This window comes from Eurytemora carolleeae, unplaced genomic scaffold, assembly GCF_000591075.1.
Source record: "Eurytemora carolleeae unplaced genomic scaffold, Eaff_2.0 scaffold160, whole genome shotgun sequence".
NCBI lineage: Eukaryota > Metazoa > Arthropoda > Copepoda > Calanoida > Temoridae > Eurytemora > Eurytemora carolleeae.
In genome coordinates, this window is record NW_019396112.1 from 308,972 (window position 1) to 329,842 (window position 20,871).

A 20,871-nucleotide genomic window follows, 5' to 3' on the forward strand; every position below is an offset into this window, starting at 1 on the left:
GCCAGCGCTCCCATAAGCCGGTCAGTGCAGGATACCCTAGTTCCAGTCCTAGCTCTCTACTGGATATATTCTAAATACAAACTGTGAGTATTTATTTACAACTGAATAAAATGTTTTTATGTGAATTGTTCATAACATAATTTTGCCTAATTTTAACACAAATTCTAAATATATTTAGAATGGTCTAAAATATGCATACTCTGACGCAAAATTCTAATTTGAATTCGCAAAACGCTTCTTCAAAACTAAAGCAAAACAGAACAAATTTTCAACTTCGAAATCATAATGTCCAAGGCTACAAAAAAAATAAAAGTGGGTCGGATTCAGTTTTAATTTTGGATGCATAACATTTCAAAGCTATTTAGATTATTAATCATTCTCTATATCACATAGTGTCTCATCATTGGTCAAGTCTTATATCTATCATGTAACCTTTATATTTTCAATGTAGTATTTATCTTAAATGATATATCTATCATGTATCAGCCACATTGTAATGATACAGATCAAACCATTGGATCTTACATGTACCGCTAGTAACCCCGGATAAATCCTTGCATAGTTGAATTATTTTAATCTTGATATTCTGCTCCTAGACTCCGATTAAACTACGATGTCGGAGGAGGAAGGAGGAGCAGAGGATGTCTCCTTCCTCCGAACTGAGGATATGGTGACACTATCCTGCACTGGAACTGGAGAAAGGGTTTGTCTATCAGCTGAAGGTTTCGGGAATAGACAATGCTTCCTAGAGAGTATTGCGGACAAGGTGATCTTCAGAAATATTATGAATCATGTTTAGTTAAATATTTATATAAACGACTTTCCCGTGGAATTTTGAAAAATCCAATTTTGAAAAAGGAAAAAATCAATTTTTGAAAAAAAGATATTTTGAATTTTTTTTAGTTTATGTTAGTACCCAAGGGTTCCCTCAACTGATGTCAGCCAATTTGGTCCAGGCGTTTGGCCATCTATAGCTAACATAACTTTATATGATCATATGCCGAGTCCATTAGCTCCTGATCCAATCAAGGGTTCAGTCATGTGTTTGTTGTCTATTCTTAACCAATAGAAATAGTATGGCGGTAACATCTATCTTTCTATCTATCTCATTCTCCACATAGAGATAAATCCTTTAATCGGCGCTATCAGTTAATGGAAATATTTACTTCTACTGAAACTATATATGTTATTATACAGATAATGTTTAATGATAAATGAACCATTGATAATTGCAGAATAATTGAGTGAGAATTTTATTAAAAATTCTTTCCAAGTAAGTCGTCGTCTTCTATATCAATACAATGAAGTCGTCTTCTATATCAATACAATGAAGACGACTTTATATTTCAATACAATGAAGTCGTCTTTTATATCAATACAATGAAGACGACTTTATATTTCAATTTTGATTTCTACCAAGCTTTCAAACAGCAGTAACACTTAAACTTTAGAACAAAGAGAAGTTTTCAATTCACAGTTTCTCTTTGTTTACTTGTAATCAAAGCGTAGTCGTCTTCATTGTATTAATATAATCGCCTACCATTGTCTAAACAAGTGTTATTATTTAAGAATGTTCCGCCTGACTTGTCTCAGTGTGTGTTTGTGATTGAGCAAGCACTCTCTGTTCGTGCTCTCCAGGAGATTATTTCTTCTAATGACGCTGAGGCGGTGAGTACATTTTTTCTCTCAATATTTTATCCAATCGCTATATCTTTGCAACTTACTGATGTAAACCTTTGATATTTTAAATATAGACTATTTGAAATGTTGAAGATCTATGACGTCAGGGTTACAAAAACAACCCAATTATTTCCCCGTATTTCCTATTTCTTGTATTCAGGGTAAAGGTTTAGGGTCCGGACATAAAACCCTTCTCTACGGAAATGCAATCCTTCTTCGTCACTGTAACAGTGATATGGTAAGTGTGCATTTAGAAGCATTTCTTAAATATTAACCTTTTTTATACGTCAAATAATATAAAAACTTTGCCTTGTCACAGAATAAAAGATTATTCCGATGCTTGCAATGGCCTTGGATATAGAATTGATCCAATAAAATGTCGAACTAACATCTAATTTTTTTCTCTACAGAGGTTTGGTCCATCACCATCCCCGAAATTATAGAAAATTCATTTGGATTAAGCTCCCCCCCCCCCCTCCACCCTCCCGTCAAAGTCAGTCCGGTTGGTTTTCTTAATTGTCGTGTGTAGATATGAATCCTTAACAGCTAACCTATACCTCCTAATAAGCAAGTGTAAAAGCTGCATGTCTTTCAATCGAACTGTTCCAATCTGAAAGAATATAAAAAGAAGATGAAGTTCTCCAGGGTTGAGATTAGGTCGGCATTCAAACTCTATTCATAGGATGCATCTCTATACCCGGAGAAATTTAATTAACCCCAACCTCGTTTCCTTTATATTCTTGAAATATTTTAACAATTTAAAAATATCAAAACCAAGAATATGTTGGGGGTACTCATACAAGAAAGGCAAATTTTTTTCAATATTTAAAGTATCGATTATTTTCTTTTTAAGTACCGAGTTTGTTTATCGAGTAGTTTGTGAGGAGTTTTATATAAGCTTACTTTGGGTTGCTTATCGAGTAATTTTCATAGAGGAAAACCTTTTTTTTTACTTTTATCTCTCTTAGTTGATTTTTAGTATATTCAACCTACAGAAATAAACTTAAAATAAATTTGAAAGTTTAAGCTGTGGATATATCGAGTTAAGTCGGTGCATGAAACTTATCGCTTTCCCAGACATAATTTTCGTCCTCAGGTTGTTCATACTTAGTACTTGGCTTATTTATCGAGTAGTTTGTAAAGGTTGTTCATATCCAGGGTTTAGCTTGCTTATTGAGTAGTTTGTAAAAGTTGTTCATATCTAGGGTTTAGCTTGCTTATCGAGTAGTTTGTAAAGGTTGTTTATATCCAGGGTTTAGCTTGCTTATCGAGTAGTTTGTAAAGGTTGTTTATATCCAGGGTTTACCTTGCTTATTGAGTAGTTTGTAAAGGTTGTTCATATCTAGGGTTTAGCTTGCTTATCGAGTAGTTTGTAAAGGTTGTTCATATCCAGGGTTTAGCTTGCTTATTGAGTAGTTTGTAACGGTTGTTCATATCCAGGGTTTAGCTTGCTTATCGAGTAGTTTGTAAAGGTTGTTTATATCCAGGGTTTAGCTTGCTTATCGAGTAGTTTGTAAAGGTTGTTTATATCCAGGGTTTAGCTTGTTATCGAGTAGTTTGTAAAGGTTGTTCATATCTAGTACTTGGCTTGCTTATCGAGTAGTTCTTCCAATGACAAGCTTGCTTTTGATGTTGGTCTTCAGGAACAATCTGAAGGTAAGGTTTTTAGTGTTGACAATTTATCTAAGCTTAGATTAGACGTTTTGTATGTTTATAATGAAAGGACTTCAACATTATATAGATGTAACATTTTAATGCACTATTTTTTAGGTTAATTTTTTTACATAGATCCAAACCAAAGCATGATTTGAAACCATGCCTGCTTTTTTACTATTTTTACAAGAATATTTGTTATGAATAGCAGAAAATAACAAGCACAGTATTGGCTCAGTTTTCAGAGAGAAAATAAAACTTTTCTTGAGAAGCAGATATGTATTGTAGATGATTATCTCCCTCTTTATATTGTTTTTGTTTTTCTATTCTACAAATGCGATCAAAAATCAGCCTGATATAGACTTATTTGATAATGATGATATAATCAATAAAATTATGATAATTTAATATAGATATTCAGTGTAGTGTACATATTGGATATATACATATTAACAAGATAAAGAATATAAAGCATAAATAAGATTAACCAGCGCCTTAATAATCAGGACCAGGATTCGTTCAGGGCTCTAGTAATCCAGGTATACAGATAACCCTCCCCCTTTCTCCTTAAAGGGAGAGACCGGATAGACATGGTAGTTGAGCTGACAGTGCAGTATTGTAGAGAGAAACTTCAGGATTTTTTTTATACCAATGAGACATTTTTACGGTGTACAGTTTTTAACTAAGATCGTAAAGTCTTCTGTAATATTTCACCAGTTGTTTCAGTCAGCAGAAGAAAGTTTCTTTACAATTCTGAAATACCATGGACAAAACAAAGTTTTTCTCTACAATCCTACACTTTCAGCTCAACTACCATGTCTAGCCGGTCCCTCCCTTTAAACCATCTTCCCGTTTCTCCTGCCCCTTCTTCCCTCCTCTCCTGTCCCTGTTGTGTTCTTTTACCCTTGTCAACTGCATAAATGGACAACCAAAAACTTAATTCTTTAGGGAACTGAACTATAGTTGTTAAGGGACTGTAAGCGTAAAGTCAAGTGACCCTCCATGCCAAGATGATAATTACCTGATTCAGAAGGGTAATCTTAAAAGCTTTGTCTGAGCAAGTGTAACATTTTAAATTATAAGAACTGATACTTTTCTATCGTTGTTTCTCTACATTTCTACTGGAAGGAATTATCAAAAGTAAAAAACTTTTAAACCTAGAAAAACGAATTGTCTCCACATTATTGATCATCTTCGCATGGAGGTTCACTTGTAATAACGCTTACAGTCCCTTTAACAAACACTAATTTGTAAAGAAACTTGTATCTATTTCACCTGCACGAGAAATACAAAATGTTGGTTTGAATTTCAAGAATTTTATTTATATTGTATAACAGAGTGCTTACAGGCATTAAAGATTGTATTTATAAAAAATCCTTTTTTGTGAATTGTGTAACCTTTAAAAGTTTTGTCTATTCTAAAATCTAAACTTTGAAGGACTGGCGACATCATTTCACGTGACTCGTAATTTGAACAGGGGCATCATCGATTCACAACAGCACTTTTTAAACTTTTGTCCGAGTAAAGGCGACCAAAATCACCAAAATGTTCTTGTTTTACTATTTAAAAATTTTAAGATTGTTTCCAATTGTGGACAATTGACTTGCGGATTTATGCAGCAGTAGCGAAGGAGAAAAATGTTAGAATTTATTAATTTTTCAGAATAACGACACTATATTCCTCAATGTTTCTCAGACAGAAGGTTTAAATGTGAATCGTGCTGACAACTCTTTAAATGGTGGGGGTGGGGGTGGAGGGAGATAATTACGTTTACATTCCCTTTCATTAAAGTAAAAATTCAATCAAAACTAGATCCCCCTCCCCTCCCCCTAAATATGAAATTGTTGTTTTTCAGCTTTCTTTGTAATAAGGAAACAATTTCTGGAATACAAATAACCCTGACATTTTAATCTGTTCGCTTTAATTCAGTTGAATTAACGAGGAATAATAATATTCTACAGGGAGACTATAAAATAAATTACAAGGGTAGGACATATGTAAAGAGGAGTGAGGTATCCCCAGGGTTTAGCTTGCTTATCGAGTAGTTTGTAAAGGTTGTTTATATCCAGGATCTTCAAAGCTATTTAGATTATTAATCATTCTCTATATCACATAGTGTCTCATCATTGGTCAAGTCTTATATCTATCATGTAACCTTTATATTTTCATCTTCGGTAGACCAAAATCAAACAACTCTTTGATCAAAGGATTATTTTGAAAACTGAATATATCCATCCATGAATTGTTCCCAGAATTCACCCACAAACCAAATAATAAAGATTTTTTAAATTCTAAATTCAGTAACAACATTTTAAATCAAAAGGAGCAGTGATTTAATAAAATGTATACAGAATGAACACCAAAGGAACTGAGTTTTTGCCACGAACTCAAATTTTATTTTATCTCTTGATATTTTCAACCCAATGTCGTAGACCTTGGATATTTCAAACTTTGAATTCTGTTAGATCAAATAAGTTAGGTTTGAAATATCAAAGTTTTACACCATTCGGTTGCAGAGATATAGGGATTAAATAATTGGAGTTTGAGGCAAAAACTCAATTTTTTACACAAATTAAAACTCTAATAAATATTTTTGTAAATATTTTGTTTGTTTAATCCCTCACATAATAAATATTTGTTATTTTGTAAGCTGCCATAACAAATTAAAATGAAATTAGGTTTGTCCCGCTTAGACACATTATAAAACTTAATGAAGAAGAGTTTTCATTGCGAATTACATATTGATTTGCTGTAAACAATATATATTTTTTAGATATGTCTTAACATTCAGTTTTTGATTTCAAATTTTATTTACTTCTTTCTAATAACGGAGTTTTGTGCTTGCTAATGCTAACCATAAACTGCACTCTACACAAGAGTGCAGTACAACTATTGTACATACTTTTTTCGTATAGAAAATGCTGGTTATGTTTGTTGATTGTTCAAAATATTATTTAAGAAGATCAACGGCAAATGTAAATGTGTATTTTCTCTTTAGCAAGAAGGTTTTTTTTAGAGTTTATTTTGACCCAAGCATTAGGGAAAATTAAAATTATTTTTATAATACGTTCAAAAATTGTAGAGATACAGGGCACATGGATAAAATTTCTAGATATAACAAGCGTTTTGGGAAAAAAGATACCTAAAAAAGATGTAAATAATTTCATTTGAATAAAGAAATCCTAGAAATACCTTCATTTCTTTTTTAGAAAACCCAGGAACCATTAAACTTTATAGCTCAGTGTTATGATGTACATCTAATTCAACACTGCACAATGAGTATTTATAGCACTGCTATAATACAAGTTGAATATGACCTAAGCATGAAAAATTTAAGTTAAAAAATATTTCATGAAAATGTTGAGGCAATTCAAAACTTAAATTCGCCAACGTTTTTAAAATTTTAGTCATTTAAAGGAAATACACAAGAAGAGAGAAGAAAATCACGAAAAAGATAAAAATACAAAAAAATTTACAAAATTTGGAAAAAAGCATTAAAAAAAACTGCAATAGAAAAAATTATAATGGCAGAAAAAAGAATAAATGATTACATTAAATGAGTAATTAAATTCACTAAAATCTGAATGAAAACACTGAAAAAAGAAAAGATTTACACTAAAAATTAATAAATTTACTAACCAGAGTAAATGTAAATGAGATTATTAAAAATACAATGTAATTGCAGTAAAAAAGGAAAATAAAGGATACTCTAAAAATCAAGTTTACATGACTCTCTGTTGTCTAGGAGAAGCCTGTTGGTGGACAGTTCATCCTGCGTCCAAGCAAAGGTCGGAGGGTGAGAAGGTTCGGGTTGGAGATGATGTTATCTTTGTATCCGTAGCTACTGAGAGATATTTGGTAAATTTTCAGATCTCTTTTATAATAAGTTTTTTTCGCGTAAGTGTAATTTCATTTAGTAACAACGCTAATTGGATATAAAACAAACTTAATTTTTAACAAAGCATACTTTTAGGAACTGTTTAATGTTCATGACAATTTCAGTTTCATTTTACCCATTCACGTATTTTATCAAATGTCCTTCAAATTTTCAAAAGCTTTAAGCAAGTCTAAAATAAAATGCTTTATTTCTCTAACATTGTACGTAGTAAATGAGTAAATAAAAACTAACTAAACCCCCAGGCTCGGTCCTACTACCCTCTGCTAAGAAATACTGATCTTTGTTTACAATTTTATTCAATGTTTTATACAATTAAACTACCACGTCATTTTAAAAATGTTCCAGTAAATAATAGAGTTTAAATTTTATAAACTAAGTTATGTATTGTATAAACGGATGGTTTTTTGGTCTTAGTAATTCGGGAATCAGTTGAAAGTGCATATATATATTTTATATTTCAGCCCAGTAGTTCTCCTTTAGATTAATAGTTGTAAATATCAGAGATGTTAAACACATGTTACAAATATGTAAGAGTGTGTTGCAAGTAATCAGTTTCTTGAATGATACCGTGGTAAGCATAATACTACACTTTCAAATGATTCCCTTCCCGAATTACTAAAAACAAATATATATATATATATATATAATGATCTAATGATTTTCTGTCAAACTTTCAACCTAGTTTTCTCTTACAGTTGCAGAAACTGAACTTATCTAGATATAAACTGTTTTCGACATCTATTTATATATTTTACTTTTCTGCATGGATGTTTTGTTTTTTGTTGGTTGGTTGGTTTGTATCCATCAAACGTCAACCAGCATGGCAAATCTCAATTTTATTGAGGTAACTCACATGACTCCAGGGATGTTTTATGGCTGGTCAATGTTAAAATATGTTGATTTGAAATTATTTGGAAATCAATCAAAAATCTGAAAAATACGCAAAATTTTTAGCTTTTTTATGTACAGTGTAAAAAATGGCGGCTTGGAAACAACAAGTAAACGCAAAATTTTCACAAGAAAGAGAGTCCGAATCTACCTAAAAGGGATTTATATATATATACATTTATATGTTCAGCAAGCGACCAAGGAGAATAACCAATCTATTGTGAACGCATCGTTCCATGTAACTCAGTGGAACGTATCTCCCTTTGGAACAGGTCTGAGCCGGCTCAAGAACCAACCTTGTGTCTTCGGAGGAGATGTTCTCAGGTTTGAATTTATCAAAAACCTTAATTGTTCGAATAAAATAAAGACCTGTTAAAAAATTAGATGCCATTTAAAAAAATTAAATGCCTAATCATTAAAGCTATTTATGTCATTGCTTTATTAGTTTACAATTTTAAATCTCTTTCTGTTGGTATTGAGAGATTTAAGTTCCCATTAACTTTGTTTAACATTTAGTACAGATGTAATTCATTTTCTATGTCGGGCTTGACAGTTTATTGTTTGTAAATCCTCAGAATTTCCTTCTAGGATTTAGATGGGAGCAATATGTATAAACTATTACCCTATCCTCCCCCTACCCCGTTCATAACATGCACCCCCATCCCCTATCCTCACTACCCATCTACACCCCTTAATCCCCTATATCCCCCACATCTTTGTATCCCCCTTTCCCTGCATTTCCCATCCACCTTTCCCCATTCCCATCCCCTTTTCCCTATCCACACTTTCTCCGTATCCCTCATATTCTTATCCCCCATTCCCCCATTTTTATTTCAATTGAAAGGAGATTAATTACCCCCAACATTTAAAAAAGATTTTTTACTATCAAAAATTATCAAAAACGCAAATCTTAGAAACAGAAATGATTTTCATATTCCTAGAATAAAATCTATCAAAATTGGACTGCTCCCCCCTCACAATTTCCCTAAAATATGGTATGAAAATAAACGACACTTTTCTAAGCTTTCAAATATCAATCTTATTTCGAATTTTAAACAGAATTTAATAGAAGATTTTTATCATCAGAACAAATGTTTTAATTCTAACACGTGCAAAAGAATCGAAGAAAGCAAAGACGACTTTACAAAGAAAAGAATAAAAAATTAAAAAAGTAAAAGTACAGCGCGGTATTAAAAAGATGCTTAAAAATGCCCATTTTTCATAAAACCTATATCTCTTTCACACTCCATAAATCTTTTTTTACTTTTTTAACATTACATATAAATCTATAATTTTTATTTCGAAAAGTTGTTAGTTCATCGTCGAAAAATACAAACAATCCACCACCAATTTATATTAAATATAGTGTAAACAATAAATATGTAACTTTCCTTATCCTTTACTTTCCTTTCATTTCTATATTTATATATTTTTTAGAATTGGGTGGAAATATTCCCACAACGTATACTTTTAGAGGTTTTTAAATATTTTCTCCTGAAACACTTAATTTTGTATGTTTTTTTTTATATTTCATAAATAAATAATTTTTTACTTTACTTTACATTCCTCTACCCTATCCGCCCTTTCCCAACTCCATACTCACTCCATATCCAAACTCTTCAATTTCTTGTTATTTTTCTAAATCAGATTATTTTTTAAGGTTCACTCATGGAGGGGACGAATGTCTTACAATCCCATCCAATTGGTCTTTGGAGTCACCAGAAACTAAGTATTATTAATAATAATATATGATAATAAAAAAGAATGATAATAACTTGATTGTAGTATTGTTGTGTATGAGGGTGGTTCAGTGATGCAGCAGGCTAGATCCCTGTGGAGGTTGGAGCTGGCTAGAACTAAGTGGGCTGGGGGATATATCAACTGGTATCATCCTATGAGGATCCGTCACATCACTACAGGGCTATATCTCGGAGTTATGGAGGATGGGACGGATGTTCGTCTGCTTAGCAAGTAAGATCTTGTATTTTTATTTAAAGATTTCATGATATTTAACTTTATTATTGTAGAGAAGAGGCTAATCTAGGAGCAACTAGTTTCTACCTCAGGGACGTCAAGGACGATAACAAGGTTTTACTAGAGGACAAGGATCTTGAGATTATTGGAGTTCCCAACGTTCGATATGATGATGTATCCGTGATAGCTCAGCATATAGAGACTGGATACTGGTTGTCCTATAAGGCCTACCAGGTTAAGAAGAAGGGGGTTGGTTTGGTTGAGGAGAAGAGAGTTCTGCTTCATGAAGAAGGAAGGATGGATGACGGGTGTGAGTTTGCAAGATCTCAGGAGGAGGAGGCTAGAACTGCCAGAGTAATTAAGAAATGTTCCGCTCTTTTTAACTCCTTTATCTCCGGCCTTGAAGTCATGGTTTCAACAAAAAGCACGGAAACTTTTCTCTCGGACTGCAAACTCTCTGAGATGGTTGGATGTCTTGATGATCTTAATAATTACTTTGTTCAACCTGAAGACGATTTGAGCCATGAGGAACGACAAAAGTTCCTGAAAGCACTCCGAAACCGACAGGATTTATTCCAGGAGGAAGGAATCTTGAACCTAATCCTTGATATGATTGACAAGATGAATGTAATCACAAGTCAAGGTTTGCTTTCATCCTTTGCAGGAGAGGAGGCTGGAGATCAATGGGAATCTATTTCAGCTTCTTTATTCCAACTTCTAGCTGCAGTTATCCGAGGAAACCACACTAACTGCTCCCAGTTTGCGCAGGCGCAGAGGCTAAACTGGTTGTTCAGTAAGCTAGGCGGAGAGGGTGCTGGCATGATGGATGTACTGTACTGTGTACTCAATGACTCCCCTGAAGCCCTAAACATGATGCAGGAGGAGCATATCAAGGTGATTATCTCCCTCCTGGAAAAGTTTGGAAGAGATCCCAAGGTTTTGGATATTCTGTGTAATCTGTGCAAGGGAAGTGGAGTTGCTGTCAGATCTTCTCAGAACAATATTGTAGATTTCCTTCTACCAGGGAAGAATCTTCTCCTCTACTCTGCTGTAGTTGATCATGTTGCTTCCTCCCGACCTAACATGTTTGTTGGATCAGTTCCAGGATCAAACCTTTACTCGAAATGGTATTTCGAGGTGTGTATTGACCATGTGGAACAACAATCCCATATGGCACCTCACTTCCGAGTAGGCTGGGGGAACACGTCGGGATATATTCCGTATCCAGGAGGAGGAGAGAAGTGGGGAGGGAACGGTGTTGGAGATGATCTCTACTCCTATGGTTTTGATGGAGCATATCTGTGGACTGGAGGAAGGAGTACCATGGTTATCCCTAGCGTCAATGAGCCCTATGTGAAGAAAGGAGATAATATTGGCTGTGCTCTGGACTTATCCGTCCCAATCATCACTTTCTTCTACAATGGAATGAAGATACCAGGATATTTTAGAAATTTTAATCTTGAAGGAATGTTCTTTCCTGTAATCTCTGCATCAGCAAAGATCAGTTGCAGGTTTCTGTTCGGAGGAGAACACGGACGGTTGAAATATTCTCCTCCGGAGGGATTCTCTCCATTGTATGATTGCCTTCTCCCAACCCAGATCCTGGCAATCGATCCTTGCTTTTATTTCGGCGAGGTTTCTAAAGGAGTTTTATCTGGTCCTTTACCTGTAGAAGATGATGTTGCATATATACCACAACCCGTAGATACAAGCACTGTAAGTATTTTCATTCCAATTTTAAAATTTCATCCTAAAAAATCTTTTTTTCTTAGATTCAACTTCCGAGCTTTGTGGAGAATATTCGAGACAAGCTTGCTGAGAATATTCATGAGATGTGGGCAATGGGTAAAATAGAAGCAGGTTGGACTCACGGAGAGAGAAGGGATGATACAATGGGTCTTCACCCTTGTCTTACTCAGTTCCAGAATCTACCCCAGGCAGAGAAGCGGTATAATGTTCAGCTTGCTGTTCAAACATTGAGGTATGTTTTATTAAAACTGCATGTTTTCTGTTTGCATATATCTAGAATATCTTTGTTATTTATAATTTTTTTAGAACGATCATAGCTCTAGGATATAATATCAGCATGGATAAACCTCCAGCAAGAATAAGAGCTGTAAGACTACCAAATGATCCGTTTCTTCAATCCAATGGATATAAACCTGCTCCTCTAGATCTATCCGCTATAGAACTAACAACCAAGATGGAAGAATTGGTTGATCTATTGGCGGAGAATACTCACAATCTCTGGGCTAAGGAGAGGATTAGTCAGAGCTGGACCTATGGTTTGAACGAGGACTCTGAGAGGAAACGTAGTCCTCATCTTCTCCCGTACATATATGTTGATGAGGCAATTAAGATAGCGAATAGGAACACTGCAAGTGAGACGGTTCGAACCTTGCTAGTCTACGGATACATTCTAGATCCTCCCACAGGAGAAATAGAAGCTACAGAACTCAAGGTCTCTCATCATCCTACTCACAGAACATATAGAGCAGAACGAACCTACGGAGTATCAAGTGGAAAATGGTATTACGAGGTAGAAGTTCTAACTCCGGGTTCAGTTTGTGTAGGTTGGGCTTTAACTGAAGCTTGTCCGGACGCATCTTTAGGTGGAGATGAAAGCTCCTGGTCCTATGATGGGTCTAAGGAGGAGAAACTTCACGGAGGAGTTAACGATACTTATGGAAAGAAATGGCAGGTTGGGGATACTATTGGAGTTTTCCTGGATACCAATGATAGAACAATCGGTAACTATTCTAGTACCTAAATTATTAAAAAACAGCCATTTAAAAAAATCTATTTTTAGTATTCTCTCTGAACGGAGAACTGTTGGTTGATCCATCAGCAGGAGATGCAGCATTCTCCGAGATACAAGGAGAAACCTTTGTCCCAGCCTGTACTCTAGGTATAGGACAGAAGTGTAGGCTTAACTTCGGACACGATGTGGATACATTCAAGTACTTTACTATGTGTGGTTTACAGGAGGGATATGAACCATTCTGCGTGTAAGTACCTTTATCATTAATATGTCAGAGGGAGCCACATCATATCAATTGCTATAAATTGAGATGTATAGATGTAACAGGGTAGGGGTTGTTTGTAAAGATTGCAAAGAAAAATAAGTAAATTTCGATTTTTATTTGTAAAAGACGAGACATAATCTGATATAATGTGATGTGGCTCACTCTGAAATTGTGATTGAACGGATTATTTTAAGAATACTTAAAACTTTTACACATTTCACCATTTTTAAAAATTTCCAATACTTTTTTGCCAATCCAGGAAATATTTGACTTTTCAGGAATATGGTGAGAGCAGTCACCTTCTGGTACACGAAGGAGCTCTCCTCCTTCGAGAACAACGAGGACCTGGATGCTCCTAAGATCGATGTGACAAGGTGCAGGATCGACTTTAAGTCTAGACAAATGATTTTTCAAAGTTTGAGACAAAATTTATTTATATTTTCTGAGTGACAGCTCCGGCCTGATAGTACAAAGGATAAACAACTGCATTCAAAATATAAATCAGTAAACAAACAGAAATAGCAAAATATAAGACAAGGGCAGTGTATTTTAATCCTTGACATTCAAGTTTATTTTTCATAACTCAAATCTTATCAGTAAACTTTCCTAAAAATGGAAAAATTACGTATCAAAAAATTATATTTACACCTGGAAAAGTTCATGAATTTGGAGGAGAGTGTGTGGGGGTGGGGGGTAAAACAAGCTAAAATAACTAGAAAATACGTTATTTCAAAACTATCTATTTTACAGATCTAAAACTTTATCTGTCTGTGCTGTCTATTGTCGGCGTATGCTGCTCGGAAATATCTCTTATAATTGATCTACATTTAGAATTGAGTCTTTGCCACAAACTCTGATTTTCTAATTCCTATATTTTTTCAACCCGATGTTGTAAACCTTAGATATTTCAAACCAAGAATTCTGTTGAATCAACTAATCTAAGTTTGAAAGATCAAAGGTTTACACCATTAGGCTGCAAAGATATAGGGATTATGATATTAGAATTTGTGGCAAAGACTCAATTTCTTTGTATCCAGGATGCCTGCTGGAGCTGATAATCCTCCGAGTCTCAAGATCTCCCATAATACCTACGAGCAGGAAGAGAAGGCAGACTGGGAGTTCATGAGACTTTCTCTTCCAGTCTCATGCAATGATCGATTCATCTTGTAAGTAATTAAATAAATCTTTTTTATTTTGAAACAAAAAATTGAGCAGTAAAATACTTTTAAATTTTGAAGGAAAAAATCAAACAAGTGACCCAGGGTACAAGTATCAATAGGTTATAGCATTCTAGGGTCACATTTACTGAAAAAGGAATTCATTATTGGCCACGAACTCTGATTTTCTAATCCCTATATCTTTACAACCCAATGACGTAAACCCTAGATATTCCAAGCTATGCATTTTTTTAGATCAAATAACTAAAGTTTGAAATATCAAATTTTTACAACATCAGGTTTCAAAGATATATAAATTAGAAATTTTGAGCTTCTTAAATAGTTCTTTTACAAAAAAGTAAGTTTTACTTTTGCAGGGAGCAGGATAAAGCCCGGAGATGGCAGGAGATACAGATGAGACAAGCAAGACAAGCAGGTAGAGGACCGCAGCAACCCAGGAGACGTGGAGGACCTGAGGACGGTCCAACCCCGGAGATGACGAGTCCCCAACCTGCCTCTATTGATGATGAGATGCTGGAGTTAATAAATGAATATTTCTATGGAGTGCGTGTTTTCCCCGGTCAGGATTCAAGTATGGTGTATGTAGGCTGGGTCACAACACAATATCATTTTCATACAGATGATTTCAGCAGAGACTCTGTAAGAAGTGTGACGGTACAGAAGCTGGACAACTATGGTGGAATAGCTGAGAGTGTGGAAAGGCAGAACTGTTATATGATGAGGGTGGATGAGATGTATGCTGAAGTGTCTAATGATCCTTCTGGCAAACCTCCCTCTACAGGGTTATTTGTTGGATGTTTCATTGACGTTTCAACAGGATTTCTCAGCTTTACCTGCGAGGGAAAGGAAATCAAGCAAAGGTTTAAAATGGAGCCTGGCACAAAGCTCTTCCCTTCGGTTTTCTTGAAAGCATCCAGCAAAGATGCTTTACAGTTTGAACTTGGTAGAACACAAACCTCTCTTCCTCTATCAGCAGCTGTGCTTGTCAACTCAGGAAAGCATATTATCCCTCAGTTCCCTCAAAGATTGAAGGTTCAGTGCATGAAACCAAAGACCTGGGCCAGGGTTCCAAACAAAAACCTTGTAAACCATGCTCTCAAGCTTTCTGATATACGAGGTTGGAGTTTACTCTCCGAGGATCCTGTATCTATGCTTGCTATTCATATTCCTGAGGAGGATAGATGTATTGATATGCTGGAGCTTATTGAGAATGAGAGACTTGCAAGTTTTCATGCACAGACCTTGAAACTATATGCAGCGCTTTGTTTTCAATCCAATTACAAGGCAATGCATGCAATTTGCGCCTACTGTGACCGGAAGCAGTTGCTGTATGCTATACAAAACGAGTTTATGCCAGGAATTCTGAGACAAGCTTTCTTTGATATTCTGATTTCCCTCCATCTGGAATCCTATGTATCAACTGTGGAAATAACCCAGAAAGAATTTATTGTTCCCATGACTGAAACTTTAATGGAATTATATAGTGAGCCGGATATGGGAAACAGCTTGAGATCCCTGGCTTATGAATCCATTAGACCCCAAATGGCTACATGTGAAATAACAACAGACTTTTCTAATATCAAGGAGCTTACTCTACCTGAGTTTGCACTGGATTCATTAAGAGAGTTTGTCATGGAAGCTCTTGAGAATGCAGTTTCTGTTAATCAAGTCGCAAACAGAGATCCTATTGGTGGAACAAACCAAGATCTTTTTGTGCCTCTGATTAAGCTTTTAGATAAACTACTTATGGCTGGAATACTCTCGGATGAGGATGTATCCAGAATGTTGATTATGATTCATCCTCAGACCTGGGATGAGAACTTCCAGACTTCTGAGAATAGCGAGCATAGAAAAGGAATCTTAAACATGGTGATTCATGAAGATGTGAAACTTGAATTATGCAAACTTATTCATCACATGTGTGATGTTCAAGTAAGGCACAGATTGGAAAGTGTAGTTTCTTTTGCCTACGGATATATGGGAGATCTTCAGTCTGACCAGCTGAGAAGATACATAGAGATTAAACAGTCTGATATGCCATCAGCAGTGGCAGCTAAGAAAACTAAGGAATTCAGATGTCCACCTAGAGAACAAATGAATACCATTCTTAGTTTTAAGACAATTGAAGATGAGGAGGAACTTGAAGAACATCCTTGTAATTCAGACTTAAGAGGAAGAATGTCAGAGTTTCATGATTCTCTTATGTCAGTAATGTCCATTGCTTCACTAGAAGCTGAAGATGTAGTTTTTCCAACTGCAAATGAGGTTGCAGATAAACCTAGTCTTCTTACATCATTTTCTGCAACATTAAAAGCTGCACAAGGGGATCAGGAGGATGCGGGATCAGCAGAAGAACCACATATCAAATCTGCTGAGGAGAAGTTTAGAAAGGTTCTAGTTGATACTATTATCAGGTGGGGAAGTGAAGCTGAAATTGAAAACAGAGAACTAATCAAGGAAATGTTTAGCCTTCTCCTTAGACAATATGATACTGTTGGAGAGCTTATGAAAGCAGCAGAAAACTCATATATCATCAACTCAGATACTACAGAAGATGTGAAGGATATGTGGGTTGCTCTCAGTAGGATTAGATCTCTACTACCCGTTCAAATGTCTAAAGAGGAAGAGGAACTTGTTAGAGAACTGCTGTGGACCTTGGTCAACAACCATGTATTCTTCCAACATCCAGATCTTATCAGAATTTTGAAGATTCATGAGAATGTAATCGCAATTATGATGAACAGCATTGCTAGATCTGATCAGGGTGGGGATGGAGGTGGAGAAGCGGAAGAAGAAGGAACACCAGGGGAACCAATTCCTACAGATACTTCTGATTCTTCAAGTGAAATGGTTGTTGCATGCTGCAGGTTCCTTTGCTACTTTTGTCGAACCTCAAGACAAAACCAGAAAGCAATGTTTGATCATTTGCTTTTCATCTTGGATAATGCTAATATTCTTCTGAATAGACCAAGTCTGAGAGGTTCAACCCCCCTAGATGTTGCATATTCATCATTGATGGATAATACTGAACTTGCTCTTGCTCTCAGAGAGCACTATTTGGAGAAAATTGCTGTTTATCTATCTAGATGTGGTCTAACATCTAACTCTGAGTTGGTTTCTAAAGGATATCCTGACCTTGGTTGGGATCCAGTTGAAGGAGAACGCTTCATGGACTTCCTACGCTTCTGTGTATGGGTAGGTGGAGAGTCAGTGGAGGAAAATGCTAATCTTGTCATTCGTCTTCTCATCCGAAGACCTGAATGTCTTGGTCCTGCTCTGCAAGGAGAGGGAGAAGGACTTCTCAGCTCTATAGTCAATGCTAACAATATGTCTGAGTCAGTTAGTAATCACATAAAAGCAGCAGAAAATGGCCACATATCAAACTACAGACATCCTCTGCCTTCAAGTGAGAACGATGAAGACTTTATTGACACTGGAGCTGCTATACTAAACTTCTACTGTACCCTTGTAGATGTCCTTGGAAGATGTGCTCCTGACGCTTCAGTTATAGCTCAAGGAAAGAATGATTCCTTGAGAGCCAGAGCTATTCTGAGATCCTTGGTTCCACTTGAAGATCTTCAGGGAGTTCTGAGTCTGAGATTTAATCTGGCAATGCCAATGCCAGGATTGGAGTCTAGAAAGTCAGATATGCCTTCAGGTCTTATTCCCAATCATAAGCAAAGCATAGCACTGTTTATGGAGAGGGTTTATGGAATTGAAGACAGAGATTTATTCTTCACTATTCTTGAGAATGCTTTCCTACCTGATCTAAGAGCTGCAACCATGCTTGAAAAACCAGAAGGAGGTGAATCTGAGATGGGTCTAGCTCTAAACAGATTTATTGGTAACTCCATCCTGCCTGCATTAATCAAATACAACCATTACTATTCTGAAGCTGAAAACTATAATCCATTATTGGAGGCCACCCTCCATACTGTCTACCAGCTGAGTAAAGGAAAGATGTTGACCAATGTACAAAGACAATCAGTTTCTGACTTCTTAATTACTCTCACCAGAGAAGTTGCTCCGTTTATGCTACTAAAGTTACTACGAAGGCTCACCACAGACCTTGCAAAGCTTAATGAGTACTCTAGTGTTGCACTAAAGATGTTGACTCTCTTCTATGAGCGTTGCAGTAAATATTATGGATCTCCTATGGGACAAGGTTCTTATGGATGTGCCTCTGATGAGGAGAAGAAATTGTCTATGGCACTTTTTAGTAGTATCTTTGATTCTCTGTCCAACATGGAGTATGATGCAAACCTGTTTGGAATGGCTTTACCCTGTCTCACTGCTATTGGTTCAGCTCTTCCTCCAGATTATGCCATGGTGGATCATGGAGATGAAGATATGTTTTCTAAACCTGGAGTTGTAAATGATATTGGACCATACACACCCTTGCCTATTGACACCTCACAGGCAAACATTAATAATGAACTGAACACTTTGATCCAAAAGTTTTCTGAGCACTATCATGACTCCTGGGCTCAGAAGAGAATAGATGCAGGCTGGACCTATGGAGATAGAAAGGATGTTGGAGCTAAAACACACAACAGACTGAAACCTTACTCCATGCTGTCAGAAACAGAGAAAGAAACCTACAGGGAACCCATCCGTGATGCAGTCAAATCCATGCTTTCTCTGGACTGGCATATTGAATACTCAGAGGGTGGAGGCCAAGCTCCAGCTCATGGAGGACATGATAACAATCCTCACAACTACAGACCTCAGCCAGCAGATATGACCAACCTAACCTTGTCAAAGGAGATGATGAATCTATCGGAGAGATTAGCTGAGGATGGACATGATATCCAAGCTCTACGAGAAAAGAATGATTTGAACTTGAGGGGAGGAGGTCCTATTAATCTAACTCTTGTACCCTTTGATCTTTTAACTGAATCAGAAAAGAAGAAAAACAGAGAACGTTGTCAAGAGCTTCTCAAGTATATTCAATTTACTGGTTATAATCTGTATAAAACCAAGAGAAATGAAGGTGACTCGTTATCTGACTCTAAGAATCCTGAAAATAGGTTTGCATATCGTCTGCTGGAGAAGCTCATATCCTATCTTGATACAGCAGCCAGTAGTATGAAAATATTGAAACCATCTGCAAACTTTACCAGACGGAACAGCTTTAGCAGACCTAACAAAAATGTAAAATTCTTTGTCCGAGTTGTGCTTCCCTTGATTGAGAAATATTTTGGTCACACTCGGCATTATTTTACAGCTGTTGCAACAGCCTCGTCATCTGCAGGGGTAGCAACTATAAAGGAGAAGGAGTATGTTGCCAGTCTCTTCTGTAAACTTGCAAACTTACTCAGACAGAAGAAGAGTGCATTCGGAGCTGATGCTCCTCAAGCAGTCAGATGTTTACAGATATTGATAAAGGCAGTGGATGCAAGATCCCTTGCTAAATCTCGTCCTGATTTTGTGAGAACATCAATGTTAACTTTCTTCAACAATGGTGCCTCTGACCTGGAAAAAACCATCGCTAATTTGAGACAAGGAAAGTATCCTCTTCTTAGAGGAAGTCACATTAAAACCTGCACTTCTCTCAAGTATATTTTTGATGTTCTTGGACCAGTATTTATATCAACCTTTGATCATTTATGTGCTTTGGAGTATGGGCAGGATTTGCTGGTTGATGAGATTCAGGTTGCTTGTTGGAGAATTCTGGAAAGCTTTTTCATCCTGGGAACTGACCTTCAGTTGACCAAAGCAAAAAAATTTATAAAAACAGATATAGCAAACTACAGATCCTCTATTGGTACAATTTTGTCTGCCATATCATCCACCTTCCCAGTAGCATTCTTAGAACCATCCTTGAGCAAGTTTAATCCTCACTCTGTTCTTGGATCAGGATTTTCTGACAGATCCCTTGAAGCCCAGGAGGTTACTGCCAGGTTCAACTCTAATGTTCCTGAGCTCGAGCAATTGGTTTCTAAATTTGACAAATATGTTGAGGAGATAAATGATTATAAAGAAGAACCTCATGTTATTGATGTGATTTTACCTTTACTCTGTTCTTACCTGCCAACTTGGTGGAGTCATGGTCCAGATAATGTCGATCCTAAGGGAGGATCACATATAACAATGGTCACATCAGAGAATCTGAATGTTCTTCTGAAGATTATTCTGAAGTTAATCATGAAGAATGCTGGAAATCCAGAAGCAGAATGGATGTCAAGGATCGCTCTGATATCAACTCAGATCATAATAAACACTTCAGAGGAGCTTCTGAAGGACCCTTTCCTTCCTCTAATGGAGAAAATTCGAACCTCTACAGTAAAGATGATGGAGAAGGAGGAGAACTGCCGAGGATATCTTAAGGCAGCAGCTGATGATGCTTCTCAGATAGAAGGGGAAATCCAGGAAGAATGGAATCTCATAGCTAGAGATATCTATGCGTTCTATCCTTTGTTGATCAAGTATGTGGATCTGCAAAGAACCTACTGGATCAGAAATAATATTGCTGAAGCAGAAACTGTTTACAATGCAGCTGGAGAAATATTCAACATCATGAAGGAATCATCTGTAAGTTTTTTTTTCTTATATTTAGCATTTCTTTTTACTA

The 20,871-nt window shown here is 36.1% G+C and overlaps 1 protein-coding gene across 6 annotated transcripts in view; it reads left to right on the plus strand.

Moving 5' to 3' along the window:
• The window catches only part of LOC111695266 (ryanodine receptor), a 45,725-nt gene continuing 24,854 nt past the window's right edge, over positions 1-20,871 (plus strand). For 4 of the 6 annotated variants that reach the window (XM_023464512.1, XM_023464510.1, XM_023464514.1 and 1 more), the window contains exons 1-17: positions 1-83; positions 597-766; positions 1,570-1,668; positions 1,841-1,918; positions 3,261-3,336; positions 3,840-3,872; positions 7,079-7,191; positions 8,310-8,443; positions 9,780-9,848; positions 9,905-10,090; positions 10,147-11,809; positions 11,866-12,074; positions 12,149-12,843; positions 12,903-13,101; positions 13,398-13,493; positions 14,157-14,285; positions 14,654-20,831. In XM_023464512.1, the coding sequence (XP_023320280.1) occupies positions 614-766; positions 1,570-1,668; positions 1,841-1,918; positions 3,261-3,336; positions 3,840-3,872; positions 7,079-7,191; positions 8,310-8,443; positions 9,780-9,848; positions 9,905-10,090; positions 10,147-11,809; positions 11,866-12,074; positions 12,149-12,843; positions 12,903-13,101; positions 13,398-13,493; positions 14,157-14,285; positions 14,654-20,831 (10,110 nt within the window). In that variant the 5' untranslated portion in view covers positions 1-83; positions 597-613. The remainder of the gene's footprint in view (positions 84-596; positions 767-1,569; positions 1,669-1,840; positions 1,919-3,260; positions 3,337-3,839; positions 3,873-7,078; positions 7,192-8,309; positions 8,444-9,779; positions 9,849-9,904; positions 10,091-10,146; positions 11,810-11,865; positions 12,075-12,148; positions 12,844-12,902; positions 13,102-13,397; positions 13,494-14,156; positions 14,286-14,653; positions 20,832-20,871) is intronic. The other 2 variants (XM_023464513.1, XM_023464515.1) reach the window with 1 other exon arrangement.